This window comes from Bidens hawaiensis, unplaced genomic scaffold (assembly GCF_021521415.1).
Source record: "Bidens hawaiensis isolate Kalapana, Puna unplaced genomic scaffold, B.hawaiensis_p1.1 tig00016560_1, whole genome shotgun sequence".
Taxonomy (NCBI): Eukaryota; Viridiplantae; Streptophyta; class Magnoliopsida; order Asterales; family Asteraceae; genus Bidens; species Bidens hawaiensis.
In genome coordinates, this window is record NW_027492517.1 from 247,354 (window position 1) to 265,401 (window position 18,048).

At 41.9% G+C, this 18,048-nt stretch overlaps 1 protein-coding gene across 2 annotated transcripts; it reads right to left on the minus strand.

Moving 5' to 3' along the window:
- Positions 1-12,509: 12,509 nt before the first annotated feature.
- LOC143551694 (calcium-dependent mitochondrial ATP-magnesium/phosphate carrier protein 1-like) lies at positions 12,510-16,465 on the minus strand. Of its 2 annotated transcripts, XM_077042077.1 has the most exons (8): positions 16,252-16,465; positions 15,108-16,199; positions 14,623-15,040; positions 14,392-14,536; positions 14,200-14,315; positions 13,417-13,495; positions 13,102-13,335; positions 12,510-13,034 (listed from the first exon to the last, which is right to left on the minus strand). In XM_077042077.1, exons 2-8 carry the CDS (start codon positions 16,174-16,176, stop codon positions 12,684-12,686), a joined length of 2,412 nt encoding a protein of 803 aa, XP_076898192.1. In that variant the 5' UTR covers positions 16,177-16,199; positions 16,252-16,465; the 3' UTR covers positions 12,510-12,683. The 2 variants fall into 2 exon arrangements, with proteins under 2 accessions (XP_076898192.1, XP_076898191.1); XM_077042076.1 differs by having other exon boundaries at positions 15,108-16,465.
- Between the last annotated feature and the right edge of the window lie 1,583 nt (positions 16,466-18,048).

An 18,048-nucleotide genomic window follows, 5' to 3' on the forward strand; every position in this document is an offset into this window, starting at 1 on the left:
AAACACAGGCAAGAAAACTACGCTGTAAAGCACTGAATTATCAACTCGTCAATAACATCCTTTACAGACGTAACTTTCTTGGCCCACTCTTGAGATGCGTGGACAACCAAGATGCCGACTACCTCCTAAGGGAGGTACACGAAGGCATCTGTGGGGTACACGCAGGCCCCCGCGCTGTTGTAGCCAAGCTAAACAACGCGGGATACTTTTGGCCAGGGATGCATACGGATGCACTGGCATACATCAGAAAATGCAGGTCTTGCCAGCTTTACGCACCTAACACGCATCGCCCCAAAAACGAACTGGTTCCAGTCACTTCTTCGTGGCCATTTCAGAAGTGGGCCATCGATGTGACAGGCCCATTTCCTACAGCAGCAGGAAATGTTCAGTTCCTAGTGGTAGCCATCGACTACTTCACCAAGTGGATAAAAGCAAAACCTTTAGCCCAAACAACCGCAAAGCATATCAAAAAATTTATTTGGGAATTTATAATTTGTCGTTTTGGACTTCCACATAATTTGGTGAGCGATAACGGCACCAACTTTGCTGACAAAAAGCTACAACAGTGGCTGAAAGAACTTCAAATCACCCACACCTTTACCTCAGTGGCACACCCGCAAGGTAATGGTGAGGTGGAAAGAGCAAACAAGAGCATCGTCGAAGGCATCAAGAAAAGACTTTTGAAACACAGATCCGGCTGGGTGGATGAGCTTCCGCACGTCCTTTGGGCAAACAGAACGCTGAAGAAGGCCAGTACGGGGGAAACCCCGTTCAGCCTCACTTATGGCACGGAAGCCATGGTCCCGGTCGAAATTGGTCTACCCTCACCAAGGGTCTTGAGTCAGCCAGAAGACAATGATGCGGAAAGACGGTTGGATCTTATGCTAACCGAGGAACGCAGAGACTTAGCCGCAGTGCGCGAAGAGAACTACAAACGACAAATGCAAAAGTACTACAACACGCGGGTAAAACTCTGCAACTTCAAGGAAGGAGACTACATACTGCGTAACAACGAGGCTTCGAACCAAGAACGCCCAGGAAAGTTGGCCCCAGTCTGGGAAGGGCCATATGTTATCAAACAAGTTCTGGGAAAGGGCGCATACCGGCTCGAAAGGCTCGATGGCACTCCCATCCCAAGAACATGGAATGGAGCTCAATTACGCAAATGTTATATGTAGATCAATTCCAAAACTTGTAAAGAAAAGGCCAAAAGCCATTTCTAATGGAAATGATTCTCCTTTCATAATGTGTTTACCTTTATTCTTATGAACTCCCCACTGGTGCCGGTGTTTACCACATAAAGGGGGAGAAGTCGTTACGTGTGGAAGGCGGCAAAACCCGCATAAACACAACGTTAAAAATAAGGGAAACCTACACGCAGGTATGATGTAAGTAAAGTTTAGCCATCCTTGTAAGTGCAAGTGACGGTCTTATCCGCACAATCACAAATAAGGAAGCAAAACTTCAAACTATCATCTACCACGTTCAAAGGTTATCCTAAAGAAAAAAAAAATAATAATACAAGGAAATAAGGAAAACCTACACGCAGGTCAGGTATGGGTAAAGTTTAGCCATCCTACCAAGTGCAAGTGACGGTTCTATCCGCACAATCACGAAGGAGGAAGCGAAACTTTAACCCACTATCAACCACGTTCAAAGGTTAACTTATCCTAAATACTTAGAAATGAGGAAAACCTGCACGCAGATCAGATGAAGGTTAAAGTTTAGTCATCCTACCAAGTGCAAGTGACGGTTCTACCCGCACAATCACGAAAGAGGAAGCGAAACTCTAACCCATCATCAACCACGTTCAAGAGGTTAACTTATTCTAGAACACTTGGAAAATTGCTAACTTAAACTAAGTATGCAAGTCATGAGTTTATAAAGCAAGGAATCCAAAGGAAATAACAATCTTATACGCAAAAATATTTATATTTCAATAATATATTACAAGAATGGCCGGGTTACTACCCGCCTAAAAGAAAATCTATACAAGTCTAAGCAATGGAAAGGGATCTTCGGGGTCAAGCTTCAGGGCCGCTTCCACTAGGACCCGCTCCGTCAGAAGAACGGGGTGGTTCGAGGAAAGCTTTGAGGACAGCTAACCCATCATCAGCAACAGCTACTTCATCCACCTTTTCCACCACTGGATGCGGGAAGGCGGCGTATTGGTTCAATGCTTGGTCGTAAATGGCTTCAGTATCCACATCGAACAAATGGAAGTTGGAAGGCGGGACGCCTTTCTCAACAAACCCTAGACCAAGTATGAAGCCGGCCTTTTCTCCATCCTCATGAGAAGCGTTGAGGGCTGCGGTCATAGCATCATCGTAAGAGGTCTCTGAAAAGACCCGACGCACAACCTACAAAGAAAAAATACAAGTGTTAGAACCTTTTCTTACAAAAGAAAAGCGTGAAGATAAAGCTAAACATACCTGAGGCAACGCTTCTCGAAGAACCCATTGGAGGGCAGCTTGAGCTTCGTTTCGGGCGCGTTCGGCTTCGCTCTTGTTGAGGTTGGCAAGTAGCACTTCCTTTGCGGCAGCCTCTTCGACGCCCTTAAGCTTCCGCTCGGTCTGGTCAAGCACCCCCCTCTGGTCCAGGATTTCCTGGAGTTTCTTGGCATCTTCCATTGCCAAGGCATCATGAGCGCGTTGGAGAGCCTCGAATTTGCCTTTCAGCTCCTCATTCTCCAAACGCAGAGGCTCAGCAACGGCTTCAGCCTGGGCAGCCCTCTCGGTTGCGTTTCGCGCAGTTTCCCTAGCCAGCCGAAGCTGTTCATTCACAGCTTGGGCAGCCTTGGAACGGGCCTCGAGACGCGCCTGAACTTCAACCTCGAGGGCCTTGAAGGCCTTCTCCTTGGTGGCGGCAGCTGCCGCCAGCTGTTGGTTCTCCTCCCGGAGAGCACGCGCTTCAGATACGTCTTTGGCGCGAGCTGCTTTCAACTTGTCGTTTTCACGACAAAGCAGCTCGACGCGCGGCTGCATCCGGGCCTGGAGAACCCGAAGCTCATTGGTTAGCCTACCCTCCTGGTAGCTAGCCATGGCTTCCCCCAACGCACCATGAGGAGCAGCGTGGCGAGCCCAGTCCACGCACTCCACAGGGGTACGAAGGGTTGTTCCTCGGCGTATGTTCCATCGTGGAACATACACTTCATTGGAATCTGACACTGCAAAAGAAACAAAGACAGTAAGGAAAAGATGATAAAAAACAAGGGAAAAACAAAGGAACCCTACGCACCTGTAGGGTCAATGACATGCCGATATCCGCCAAACCCATCACCTGAACCTAAAGGAAATCCATCCAACAGGTCAGGCAGATGAGAAGGTGGCAAAGATCGGCGGGAAGCCCTGCGCGTACCTGATGGTCCGGCTGTCGGTGCCGGTGGCGCAGGCATGGTGGCAGCCGCCGTGGTCGCCGTTGTGGTCTCCGCCGCGGTCGCCGCCTCCTTAAAAGCAGCAGTAACCGCCGGTTCCGTGAAGGATGCTGTAAAAATCGCACTCACGGCCGGCGGTGACGTCATCTCGACCGGAACAGTTGGCTCGAAGGAACGAGCAACTGGACCAGCGGATGCAGGCGCAGGCGCCTGGGTCGATGCCTCAGGAAGGCCGACCGAGCCTACCGTCATTGGCGGGGAGGTACTCCCCTGCGTCTCACCCCGGAATGCGTCAACATCTGCGCCTGCACAAAGAAGAAATTGTTAAGTTAAAATTATGAAGTGAAATCTACAAAGGCATTATGATTGTACTTACGGGTTTTCTTGACTCTGAACGTACGGACGGGCGGGGAGGAACCCGATGGAGCCGGCCTCTTGGTACCGGTCACCGTCGTCTTCGTTGGTTCTCCGGAGGTAACGGTCGTAGCCTCCGGAGCAGTGGTCTTCGCACCACCGGGCTTCCCCGCCACCTCTTCACTATCTGACTCTGAGTCAGATAGAACCACCGGATCAGCCGTTGAGGCCTTCCCCTTCCCCTTCACACTGGCAACAGCTTTCTTCTTCCGTACAAGGGGAGGACCATCTGCGGATTCCTCAGAAGAAGACAGGATGTAAGGATTTCCAACAGCAGGTACAGCATTGAGGGGTTCAGGATAGAATATCTCCTTACCTGGCCGCCGGTGGCTCAGGATCTCTTGGCCCGGCGGATAGACCTCCACAAACCTATCCGCCGTTTGCTCCAGGATGGGCAGCTCATTGTCGTCCAGAGCACGAGTGCCCACCCGCACGGGACTGTCAGCTTCCCGCGGGAACAGGAGCGACTCCAAATTATTCCCCTCTGAGAAAAGAAACAGTTAGAAAATAAACTAATATCAGCAAGAAAGACAAGACGTACCATAAGGAATAGAGTTCAAACCGTATTCGAGAAGGATAGGAAACCGATACGCATCCTTCCATACCCGGCTCATCCCCAGCAGCACCATCCCGGACTCCGCAAACCGGTAAACCGGAGATTGGACCCGGGATATCTTCGCGAACCATTCCGCCTCCTGGTAGCTGGAAGCATGAAGGCTCGGAAGCGCTTGACCCTTCTTGAACTTCATAGCAATGGGGATGGCGCGGGCAGAGATGTAGAAGAACTCCCGCTTCCACGATCGGAGACTGCGCTCGGTCACGCAGATCTTCAAACCCTTGATACGGGTTGTCAGGGTGTACCACCCCTGGACGCACCTCCAAGTATAGAAGGTCATCAGGCGGTCCACGTAGGGCTCAATACCCAGAATCCGGCACACCCACTCGAAGTGCCGGACCTTGGCAATCGCCATCGGATGCACCTCGGTCAGGTGCACCCCATGCCTCTCCAGGACACGGTACATAAACTTTGTCAATGGGAACCTAAGGTTCCCATAAACAAAGAATGCAGCATATACCCCGATCTTGCCACTGGGGGCATCGTACACAGTCTGGTGGGATTCAGGAAACTCAGGCTCGAGAGACTCGAGCATGAACTTCCTGACGATGTACTGGTACTGATCGACAGGTAGAGCACACTGGCACTCGCCAGCAGTACTCCTATCGTCGGCTACAGCTTCAGCATCATGAGAAGACATTTTTGCAGAAAGAAGAGTGATTTCGGGAAAATGCTTGCCTGAAAAAGGGGAGTATTTGCCGGAAATCACTAAGAAGAAGAAGAGAGGTGAAAGTGTGAATTGCAAATAACCCTCTTCCCCTTTATATATAGTAATCGCAATTAATGCGGTGAATTTAATGCGGAGGAGAGAGAAATCGACAGTGCAATGAAACTATGACACGTGGCAAAAAGCAAGCTGGCAACAGCTGTTGAAAGGACGTGCCAGTAACTTCGCGGCCACGCGCCCGTAAAACACGCCCACGCGCCTGAAAAAGCGACTGGAATGACCATGTTCTGTCACGTCACCATAACTTCCTGCACGTCCTGACACAGTCAGAAGAAACTGTCGCACGACGTTTCAGATGTTTGGATTGTTCTTATCCTTACCAACCTTTTGAATTTCAAAATTCAAAAAGATTCAAAAGTAAGCGGGGAAAACACCCCTTACCTTGGCAACCAAGTAACCATAAGACGGACGCGGGTACAGTGTTAAGGCAAAACCCTTCACATACCTGCACCCGCAGGGAATTGAAGCCAAGAATACCCCGGCAACAAAGTAACTATAAGACGGATGCGGGTACAGTGTTAAGGCAAAACCCTTCACATACCTAGCACCCACAGGGAATTGATGCTAGGGGCACCTTGAAAGTAAAGTAACCGTAAGACGAGCGCGGGTACAGTGTTCAGGCAAAACCCTTCACGTACCTAGCACTCCGCAGGGAATTGAAACCAAGAAGGATCTTCTGGGCAATGCTTGCGGAAACGGAAATAACATCCCCGCATAGCGGGAACGTCGAGAACTACATTGTTTGAGGCTCCAGGATGGAATTGGTGGTTTAAACATGATTGATCACTATGTTCAAAACCACTAAAACCTCAAGGAGAATCCAAACAAGTGAGACTCAACGCTCCTGACTTGCGAGAAGGTTACATACCTACCCGCATCATACCCAAAGACCAAGCAAAAAAATCGGGAATTTTTGCAAGTGACATTAGGAAACCCGCGGGAAGAATCCCCACGGAGAACCTTAAAACTAAAACCCCTTTTCAAAACCCCTTGCTTAAAGTCCAAAAGTTCACCTCACTTTATTAAACATTCATGAGAAGAACATTGGACTGGGGGGACTTGAAGAGGTAGGTCCCAGCAGAGACCAGTTGGTCCCGCAAGACTCACCTTGAACAGGGACGTCTGCGCAAAGGCCATCTGCTCCCGCAGGACCCACCATGCTCATAGGATCTTACGCGCAGTACACAAGCTGTACACGCAGGGAAAACCTCCCAATGGTGAAGTACCCCGCCTGTCCCCGCAGTTGCGGATACAAGCCATCAGGGAAGGCTACCCGCAGACAGCAGGGTTACACGCACAAGACACTAGCTACTTCAGTAGTCACATGAAGGAATGAGCAAGGCGGGAACAATCCCGCCTAAATGAGCCAGTCTGATTCTGAAAGATCTTTTGTACCATACCTTCCAAGGTATGGATAGGACAGACGATCTGACCAGAACAGCCCATGAGCCAATCACAGGGTGACAGCTCATCGACAACAGGGCGAGGAGGAGCACCCTCTAGTACTGTTTGTCACTATTAGCCGCTGCCTACTCACCAACCCTTACTGAGGAGCATGCGCGGCTTACAGTTGGTGGAATAGTGTCACTGTTGGCCGTAACCTATTCACCAACCAGCATGGCCTGCGTCCAATCCACAGTAAGTAGGACGTGCATAATCTATAGTTGGTGGAATAGTGCAGCCGACTTTGTTACTGTTGGCCGTAACCTACCCACCAACCAGTATGGCCTGTGCATAGTCCACTGTTGGTTGAACAGGAATACTATTCAGCCGGCTGTGCCTTCTAGGAAACCTACCTTCGGCTATAAATACTTCAATATCTTGGAATGGTAAGATCATCTGCTATCCAGTTATCTAGCAATCTCTTAATATACACTTATATTCAGAGCAACCTAGTCTGATTCTCACGCCGGAGGGTGGTCACAAGGAGGAACCCCCCCTTCTCAGTGACGAGCTTACGGTGTTTGTTTTGCAGGTCTCCTGAAGAACAGCCTTCTCAGCTAGATCTCATTCGTGGGAAACATTACTTAACCCCCAGATTACCTATAATCTGTACCGGGTCACTTAGTGTTTCTTCACTCTGGTTCATCATATTCTCTCAAACATATTCTCAATTTCTTGCACAAATCAATCTGAGTTTTACCTGGTCAAAACATTTGGGACCACAAATATTTTTGATTTGAAAGTGATTCACGACTCTTAGATTTTCCAATGATAATCCTTTTTTCAGAATTTCCCCAACACCTTGTTCAGTGACGAATCACATAAAATCTATTGGTCGGTGAAAGTCTATCTGTTTTGTCATGATTTGATAGTAAAACATGTATATATATAAGCAACTGTAAATATGTAATAGAAATGAAAATAATTTTTTTTAATAATTTGACTAATGCACTCATCGTGCTTGACTTTCATCTCATGGATTTTAGTCGAGACGCGCATTACTAAACCAGTTAGCCTGGTATGAAAAGTTGAATTGATGGTCTCATGATTATAGTAGTTGTTACTTGTTCCCCAACGAATTTACATAATTAAACATATTTATAATACTAATAATCATCGCTATCAATCAACAATTAGCTTGAATTGACATAAATGGTCGAGAAAACTAGCTGAGTTAGCAATTTGGACGAGATTGGCAACAAATGTGAAACCTTGATGGTGCAGTTGCAAAAAGAAAAGTATTTGGACGAAGATCACATATTTTATCAAACCTCAGAGACAATTTTGACACTTTACCTATTTTTTTTAATCTATAATCCCTCTAAACAAATATAAGTTATTTTGCTCGAACTAAACTTACAAACTAAAAAAGAATAATAATCAGAAAAGGAAAAAACTAATGGCCGCTCATATCCATCAGAGTCGGACTCCTTATTCCTTGCTACGACCGCTGTCTGTCAGTTCGTCTCCGTCATGACATTACACCATTATGGTATATGATTATAATACTACATTTTGGCTACGTTATTGTTATAAGGTCAATCGTCGATTAAAAATTAACTTATCTATTTCATTAATCGTTTAGGGCATACAGATCTTTTTATTTTGGCTTGGCCAATGTCTGTAAATCCTTAGAGACGTCCTGTTTACTATTTAAGAAAGAAGAAAAATCTTTTTTTTCCCTTTCTTTACCAACAAAATGGACTTTCATTACTAAAACAAACTTCAAATAAGAGTCTAATCACTAATCAACAAGGAGCTGAAAATTAATACAAACTCACACAACGTAAATGTATAATTATTGTTTCTCCCAAGAGCTTCGGGACCCATTTCTTCATGGTAAGAGTCGTGAAGTAACATCATTTAAAAGTCTAAAACATTACAAACAAACATGTATGAACTATGAAGCTTAGCTGGGCTCTTGTAGTCTTTTCGTGTCACATGGTTGTCTAGAAGCCGGACAAAAGTTACTTTTTACGAAGATCTTAATTCTAAAAGTTAGGCAAATGAAACTTTTACCGACTATAAGGCTGAGGGGTGTGGGGCGCTAACCTGGGCGCGGGAGGGGCTCCGCTCGCGCCTCGGGGCGCTAACCCCACACCACCGGGGCGCGAGCGGGGCGCGAGCGCGGAAATCCAGGCAGGCGTGAGCCTGGTCGCGGGAGAAGAGAGAGAAATAGCCGTTGGGAAGTGAGAAAATAGCCGTTGGGATTTATAAAAATTAAAAAAAAAAATTTTTTTTACCTAAATAATACCCCATTTCATCTATAAAATACCCCATTTCACCCATATCAATCACCACAACTTCAAAATAAAACCCAAAATCAACCCATCTTCCCAATTTTTTTTTAAAAAATAATGTCGTCGTACTCGTCTGATTCCGACTCCTCCGAAGAGGATGATTTGCTTCTTCATGTAGGGGGAGTTTTGACCGCAACCGTGGTCGATCTCTTGCAAAATCAAGCCCATCAACCTCGACTCCCGAGGGTTAGAGCACCATCTCGTGATCGTGATCGATCGGGTGCTAACGATACTTTGTTTAGGCATTATTTTAGCCCTCAACCGGTATATGAGGAGTCGGATTTTCGAACTCGTTTCCGAATGAGCAGACAATTGTTCATGCGTATAGTAAGTGATTTAGAGGCACGGTATCCCTTTTTTCAACAAAGGGAGGATGCTAGGGGTCTCCCCGGTTTTACCCCTCTTCAAAAATGCACGGCTGCTATCCGTCAATTAGCGTACGCCATCTCGTCGGACGCTTTGGATGAGTATTTACAGATGTCGAAAAGGGTTGCACGTGAATCCCTTCATTTTTTCTGCCAAGGTAAAAAACATTAATTTTACTTTTTATTAAATATTTATTACATTTTGTAATATATATTATACGTAGGAGTCATATCGACTTACGCTCGGAGATATCTGCGTAAACCTACAATGTATGACATCCAACGCATATATGAGGTGCACGCAGAAAAACATGGTTTTCCTGGGATGCTAGGTAGCATCGATTGTACGCATGTTGGATGGGCTATGTGTCCAACGGCCTGGCGAGGTCAGTTCCACCGTGGTGATCATGAAGGGCCGACCCTTATACTTGAGGCGGCGGTGTCACAGGATCTTTGGTTTTGGCATGCTTTTTTTGGTGTTGCTGGGTCAAATAACGACCTTAATGTTATCGATCAGTCAAATTTGATCAACGACCTTATCGACGGGGTTGAACCACCTCAATCTTTTGTTGCAAATGGAGAACTCTTCAAGTACGGGTACTATCTGGTCGATGGTATTTACAACGAATGGGCTTTGTTAGTTCAAGCTTTTACAGATCCAATCGCCGACAAACGGAAGTATTTTACGAAGAAGCAAGAGTCTGCTAGAAAAGATATTGAAAGAGCTTTTGGAGCTATAAAAAAACAATATTATGTTCTGGCGAACCCGATACGTTATTGGACTCGGGAGAGGATAACGGACGTCGTCTACACGTGTCTGATCCTACACAACATGACGTTAGAAGACGAGGGCAAAGCTATCTGCCAAAACTACCAAGGTGACATTCCGCCACAACCGTCCACAATCAGTGATCAACAAAGACTTCATAACATAGCAAATATCAAGAGCCGTGAGATACACGGGGATCTTCGACATGAGTTGGTTGAACATTTGTGGGCGAGACGACCCGATGATCTTGTATTAGATTAGTGTTATTATTAAGTATTATTGTTTGTTTAATTTTTAGTATGTTTTTTTTTGTAATTTGAATTTTAAAAAAAATGTGTGTTTTTTTAAATAATTTATGAGTTTTTTTAATAATACGTTTTTTTAATACATTTATAAAAAAATAAAAAAAAATCCGCTGGAGCCCCTGCTGGAGCCCCTCCACACCAGGGCCAGGGGCTCCAACGGGGGGCTCCAACACCCCCCTTATCCAGTTTCTCTCTCTGCCACACGTCATAATATTATTGGCTGGAGCCCCCACTGAAGCCCCCATTAGAGCCCCCCACACCCCTTAGCCTAACATTGGCGTCAACATATATATATTTTTTATTCTGACCACTTTGACTGGTACTTTATAGCAGCTATTTATATGTGTAAACAAATAAAGTAACTCGCTTACAATTTCTGATATTGCAGTCAGTTATGTTTGAATTAAAAGGAGTTGCAAATTTTACAATTATTAAATATTTCATGTACAACGCATATGGTGGTAAAATATTAATATTAAAATTAAAATTAAAATATTAGGCATCTATACATGTCATCTAACTTGGAACACAATCCAGAAAGTCAAACTAGGAACAATGTATCAATGTTTAAAAACACCGAATGTTCTTATTCGCTCTTATAAATCTAGAAGAAAGTACACAAAAACAACAAAGTTAAACCCGTATGAATGAATATATAATAATATAAATATATAAAGGATAAGAATTTATATATCATAATGATTTTATTTATGTTCCTAAGTGTTTTCGTATCTATACAATAAGTATGACATACTAGGGCATCTATAATGGAGGGACGTATCTGTCAAGCTAAAAATGCCCTCCATGTCGCTACGAGCATTTTCCTAGCGTGATGAGCAGAAGAGTTGGGCAAAAGACGGGTTTTGGGCTCGCTGGCTCGGTTAGATTCGCAAAAAAAATTACAACTGGGAGCATCAAGTGCCGTTGACTCTTATTTTAATATATATTTTTTAAAATTATTCTATAAATATAACACTAAAACACTTTATTAAACATCATCAATATATCTCTCGTCTAATAGTAATTGGTAGCATATCTGAAGGAATCGCTCATATGAAAATTATAATTGTATAGCATGTATTCTTTTTTGTCATTGTAGTATTTATAGAATATAAAATTAATATTTGTATTTTTATGGTCATATTTTTTTAAATTAAGTATTGTCTTATTTTATAAATAAGTATTAGTATTTCACTGAAAACCCTCTTACTACATAATAGTGATGGCACATCTCTTTTCATTTTTAGTGGATCAATCACGATGCCCTTACAATTAAAATGATACCTATTGGTTACACGACACAATATATATATATCTATGTATATGTGTGTGTATGATGACATACTTCTTAAAACTAATGGGTGTTTGGTTTGCTAATTTTGTTTTAAGTAATTAAATATATAAAAAAATAATTTCAAATTGACTTATTGTACGGTTTCGAAATAGGCATTTATCACAGCTGGGGCCACCTACCGATCTCCAGCGCTGATATTGCCCCCACCTGTCTTGCGCCTCTACCACCATGGCGATACAGGTTGCAATATCGGTGTGTGCTAAAGGTGGTGACAACAGTTGCAGTGGGCCGTTGATGTAGAGACGAGCTGGCAGGAGTCTCATATTCCAACTCCCCCACAATATGAAAAGAATAACGTTGAATTCCTCTATGGGAAAATTTGAGAAAGTTGATTACAAATCCATTGATTCTTTGACAAAATATGTTATTCTTAGAATACATACTCAAATTTTCATTAATACTACAAATCAAACAACTTATCAATGGAATTCCTAATACCTTCTAAAACTATGGTCCAAAGTTGTTCCTTCTCAAGACTACATGAATGGACCACAAAAGTGTTTCGGCACACACAACGGGGTCGACGGTGTTAGGGAAACGGCATCCAGACACATCGTCTCTTAAATGCACAGAACAAATACACACTATACATGTAATATAAGTAGCCCATTCTATCAACGTCACCATGGTACCACAAGAGATTTTTGTTCATGACTTGTAACTTGTTAACAATTGCATAGGTACGTTGCCAAATGGCCTAAACTCCAACCAAGACCTTAGCCGGGCCGGCCCATATTCAATAAGAAAAGGGCTTGAGCCTAATTTTCAGGCACCAAATTTTTTACCCGAAGTCTCATAAAATTCTTAAAAAATTCCTAAACAAACCACACATAACACAAATTGAAAGCCCAAAAAAGGCCATTGCTATTTCCATAAAATAAGTAGCATCCTATATTAGCTAGTAAAAAACAGCATCAAGGTGTGGCAAATAAAATTTGTATAATGTGTCGCTACATTAGGAAACGTTAAAAACTTCCTCGTAGCGTTCACATACCATCAATACAGAACAAAAACTTACTACTTCCGTGAAAGCTGCTCGGCCGCTTGCTGTTCTAGACTCTGCTGCTCTTTGGTTTTCGACATTGCGTTTTTCATAAGCTCGTAACCAGCAAAGTTCATGGCACCGAGTGGTGCAATCCAGAAGAACCGAGGTATGGCACCTTTAAACAACCCAAGTGGGCCCTCGTGACGAAGAATAGACACTGCAATCATTGACATTGACACAGGCCGCCCTTGAGGTGCAGTCATCATTCTAGTTTTCATCACATCAAACGGTGTTGTTGTGACCGCAGCCAGACCACCAGATATGGCTCCAACTGCAATTGTCTCCCATGGTTCAAGTTCTCGTCCGAGTGCTTTCTGGACAACCTGAATAATGACACAAACTTTGTAACCAACAAATTATATACCTTGAATTATGAAAAATGAATATTACCTTTTTGGATTCTCCGTAAAGTCCCATGCCTGCAACATAAAACGGGACTTCACGACATAAAGTAGCACCAGTCCCACGAAAGAAACCTTTGAGACCGTCTTGTTGCCATGTGCAGATGATTGCTTCTCCCACGTTGTTAAATATGCCAGCTTGTAACCTTTGTTTCAATACTTCACATGGAATTCTAACTGCTGTCCCCAAAACCGTGCTACAGAATGATGCTACAGATTGAACCTGGAAAATAACAGCATATCATCACAACCATATAAATAATATTTTTTTGGATAAAAAATTGATGGTTTGGTTAGTGTTTACTTGTAGGTCTGGAAGTGTTGGAGCAACGTTTATCAACACGATCTTACTTGCTTCAAAGATTCCGGTACGTAATCCATGGCTGCAACAAAAGATTAACCAAATGATATGTGTGTCAATAGTTCAATAAATTAAAAGAGTAAATTACACTTCAATAAATTTCAGGTTTCGTCCTTAATCTAAGAAGATAACAAGAATCGTCCTTTATGTTTGAAAATATTTGCATGCTTGTCCTTTCCACTAACAGGCGTTAAATTTGTCTGTTAAGTCAAGTCATGTACAATGCCCATGAGGGTAATCTTGTCATTTTCAATTTTCCCCTTGTAATGGAAACAGTTAAATAAAAAAGTTCAAAAACATAAACCCTCCCTCTCTACACACACTCTCTTTTGTTAGGTATCAAAATAGGACTGGTTTGTAATAGTTGAATCGTATAGGGTGTCTTCGGTTAGTTGTTGACTTGATTGTTGTAGTTAAACCAGATAGACGTCGGAACTCATTGGTATCAATGAAGTGAATTGGGTTTTACCCTTCTTCTTCAAGTTTGTGCACTGCTAGAGTGCTAGGTTCTATCTAGTGAATTCATAAACTTTTATATTTTACGAAGTAAAAGAACCAGATTACCCTCGTATACCTTGCACACGACTTAAGGACATAAACGAAACATAAAGGACACTAATTCCTGTTATTTCCTTATTTTAAGGATAAAACCTGAAACTTGCTATATTCCTAAAGAATGAGAAGTGTAATAAACTCATTAAAGAATAAAAGAAATGAATGTAAAACCTTGAAAATTGACCTATAATTGCAGGAACAGAGCCTCTGTATACTCCACGAAATCCGACTTCTGGAAGCTTTGCAATCATTTGTGGAAAACTAAGTGTCGATGCTTGTACTCGAGTCTGAAGTGGGATAACACACAAGGAACTTAAATAAAATCCTACCAAGTTACAAATTATTTAAAAAATCATAACTTACCTTAATTGTGTCTATAGGGTGCATTAGAGATGTAGATAATGCACAAGAAAGACCACCTGCTAATGCAGATTTCAAAACGCTTCCAGTAGGCACTTCCACTGGCGGTGCCACTGCCACAACGGTGGCAGCTTGAAACCATAAGTTCCTGTAATTTTAATCAAACGGTTAGAAAAGTTTAATGAAATAATATTATTGTAGAGGGGCCCATCAGCACCATTACACCATATTTACCGTGGATCTTCTTGAAGCTGGTCAGATGGGAGAAGTAGCATAAAGTTCCTAAAATGTCCATAAGAAATCGACTCTTCAGTGTCGGATTTGAGAAACCGCATCATGGCAACAGCGTTATCTTCATTTGCAGGAAGTCCTGCGTTCTTTAACGATTCCAAGATTTCACTTTTTTTCAGTGTACCGGATTTGGTTAAGCAAAGACTTGTGTACGCTTTAAGTATTGTTGGTTCTTTTTGTTCCATTAAAGATAAAAACTGTTTCCAACCAAATGATTTTGAAAACAAGTGTCGTCTTGTGCGACGCAAGAATTCATGCGCATATCTTTTAGGAAGCTTTCTCTTTCTAATAGCAACTTCAAGATCTTCTAGAGTTACTTGCCCATCACCGTCTCTATCTAACTCCTCAAAAAATCTCTTTCCTGTAACAAAAATCATTTATGAAAAAATGGCACATACGCAAAGTGCATAGATGGTAAAGAGATGTACCTTCTGCTTCTGTGTATCTGAAGAAATCTTGGACCGAGAAAAGTTTCTTCTTATCAGGATGGTCTTTGGTTGACCGTCCTAACTGGGGTACAAGCTCAATTAACTCGGTTAATGAAACAGTAGACAAAGTCGATCTTAAACATTCCACATTTGACAAAGGTATACTTAGCAATCCATAAGCCATCTTTTGTGTGAAACTGCTAACATTATCTTCTGTAACTTTTAACCTAACCGTGTCATCACTATCATCCTTTACAGGAGAAGTTATGTCAACAATACTTGATGGAACGCCTCCAACTCTTGCAAACTTCAAATTCCCTAGAAATCCACTGAATTCCGATCTTTTACCTTCCAAAATACTACCAACAGCCTTCAAACTTCCACCTTCTTGATAACTAAACTCAAACTTCTGTAGATTTTGAGTCAGTTGATCAAGAATGAACCCAATAAAATGCTCAACCGACAAACCATGTTCATCTTTAGTTTTTAAATTTTCCTCACGTGGCACTAAAACCACCTCATTTTCCAACTTTGACCACTTTTGATCACTTAAATTACTTTCCGGGAATGCATCTCTAGCCATAATCTCATTTCCATCTCTAGAAATCTTTGACTTATACTCATTCCCACGCATACGCTTACAAAACTTATCACCATTAGTCTTCTTCTGCACCTTCTTTTTACCATTTCTAAACGGGACCGGAACTGCCTGCACAAAACTACTAACCAGCAAAGACCAAGTGACCACAAACTGCATACAATTAACGCAACTTCCATCTTCTTTACTGTAATCCTGCACATCTAACTCATTCCTCGACACACCAACCTTCCCTACGCATGTCTTAACCGGCACCTTACTAACCACACCATAATCATTCCTCTTCTTCACACCAAACAATCCAAAACCATTCGTTCCCGTTTTACTTCTGTTCGTACTACTAGGCCACCTATGCTCAAATTCATTAGCAGCTTTCCGAAAACTAGTCTCAATCGGACCGAGAACATGCTTCACGAGCTCGATTGAATTAACAAAAGACTCCAAAGGATCACTCCTATTCACATTCACCATCACTGAAACTCTAAACTCTAAACCTACTTGATTACAAATCCTCCAATTAGGATTAATAATGTAATAATCAAATACCTAACTTATGAACCGCAAACAGTACATACAATTAACTCGTTATCGAGCTTATTCGTCGCGTAGTCCGCTACGTAAATGACATTTCTATACATATATACATACATATAAAAGGTAATTACAGGGTTACTCTACAGTGAGGTTGAAATCTATCTGTATCTATAGATAATGATAATGATAATGATATTATTTTATGATTGAAGTCTGCAATACCTGATTAGGTGCGATTTGGAGCATAAGCATTTTGATGGATGTGTGTGTGTGCATGTAGAAATGGATATATTGTGGTGGTGGTGGCGGTGGTGATTGGGAAAAATCTCAACAAGAAGAGGCTTCTAATTTTTAGATTTGGGAATTTATTTCTTAAATTTAGGAAATTACACTATATTTATATTCGGTTATTTATGGTGCAGTGGTAGAAGGTTTGAGTTCTGCATATCCAAGTTGGATCCCGTTTGTATCACTATTGGTGGAATAAGATATACGTGAGTGAAGGAGAGAAAATGCAATTACTTTTTAGTATATTTGAAAAGTTCTTGTAGAACCTTATAAGTTTTTAATATATTTTGTAAGTGGTTCTTAGTGAATATGATAGAAAGGTAATCATAAAGACATAAAAAAAATATTAGTTAATTAAAAGAGAGAAACTATAGTGATTTTTAGTGTAATTTTAGATTTGAAGTTAGTAGAGGGAGGGAGTGAGAATGCTCTAAGACAATGAAGGATTTAAGCTAGGTCTTACGTGGTTGTCAGTTTGAATCCTGAGCCGGCCCGGTTTTTGTACCGCCGTGTGTTACTCTTGTGGCGACACAACGACTGCCAAATGACAGCTGACGGTTTGATTTCCGAAAGAACACCCAAGCCAAATCCTGAATCTACCGTGAGCCTAGTTAAAACAACATAATCCGATCAAAATGATTTCCAATTTGAAAACTGTAACACAAGAAAGTTTCCAAAAGAAATATTTATTGTAGTTAAATAAATCAGAAAGATAAAAGATGGTGGTGGATATATAATGGTCGTGCATCCCACTTGGATAAGGGCACGCTTAAACATGTCTAGTTAATATTTTATGTATCAACATTCATTCAACTTATAGACCACTCTTAAGTTGGTCAACGCTATATTTCTTAGCCAAACACACCATCTACTAGGTGAACCAATTGAGTGGTATATGAATTACATATAATACGGCTTCTTCTAAATACATGTTTAACTTGAGACAAACTGGTATAAGCAACCCCACGTAAATGGTAAATCTTACAACAATAAAACTAGCTAAACATATTTTGATGTACTAATAAAATACGATTGAATGAATGATATATTTTACATCTAAAACGCGTCAATACACGAATAATATATATTGCACATTCATATCATACTAAATACATGATAGTTACGGTATCTTTAAATTGAGATGTTTAGTGATCGCACCATCAAACACGAGTCAATAGCTCAAATTAATAAGCCCTTACAAAGATGATTGGATTTCATAAAGAAAGGTCACCCAACGTATCTATGAGTGGTAAACAAGCATTTACATATTAAGCTAACAAGGCCATTTTCTCATTCGCCAACCATACAAAAAGTGTTGAAATAAATCAATTTGTGTGGTTACCATTTTCATGTTCCTGGTTATTGCTTCCCAACAAAAAACAAAACTATGACTGTGACCACATCCAACACTACTAGCCTTTTTGCAAAGAAGATCCTCATTTGCATATTCTCTATCCATACTACCAAGATAACTAGATAAGTGTAAAGTGATCATCATTACCATATATATTAGTTAGTGAT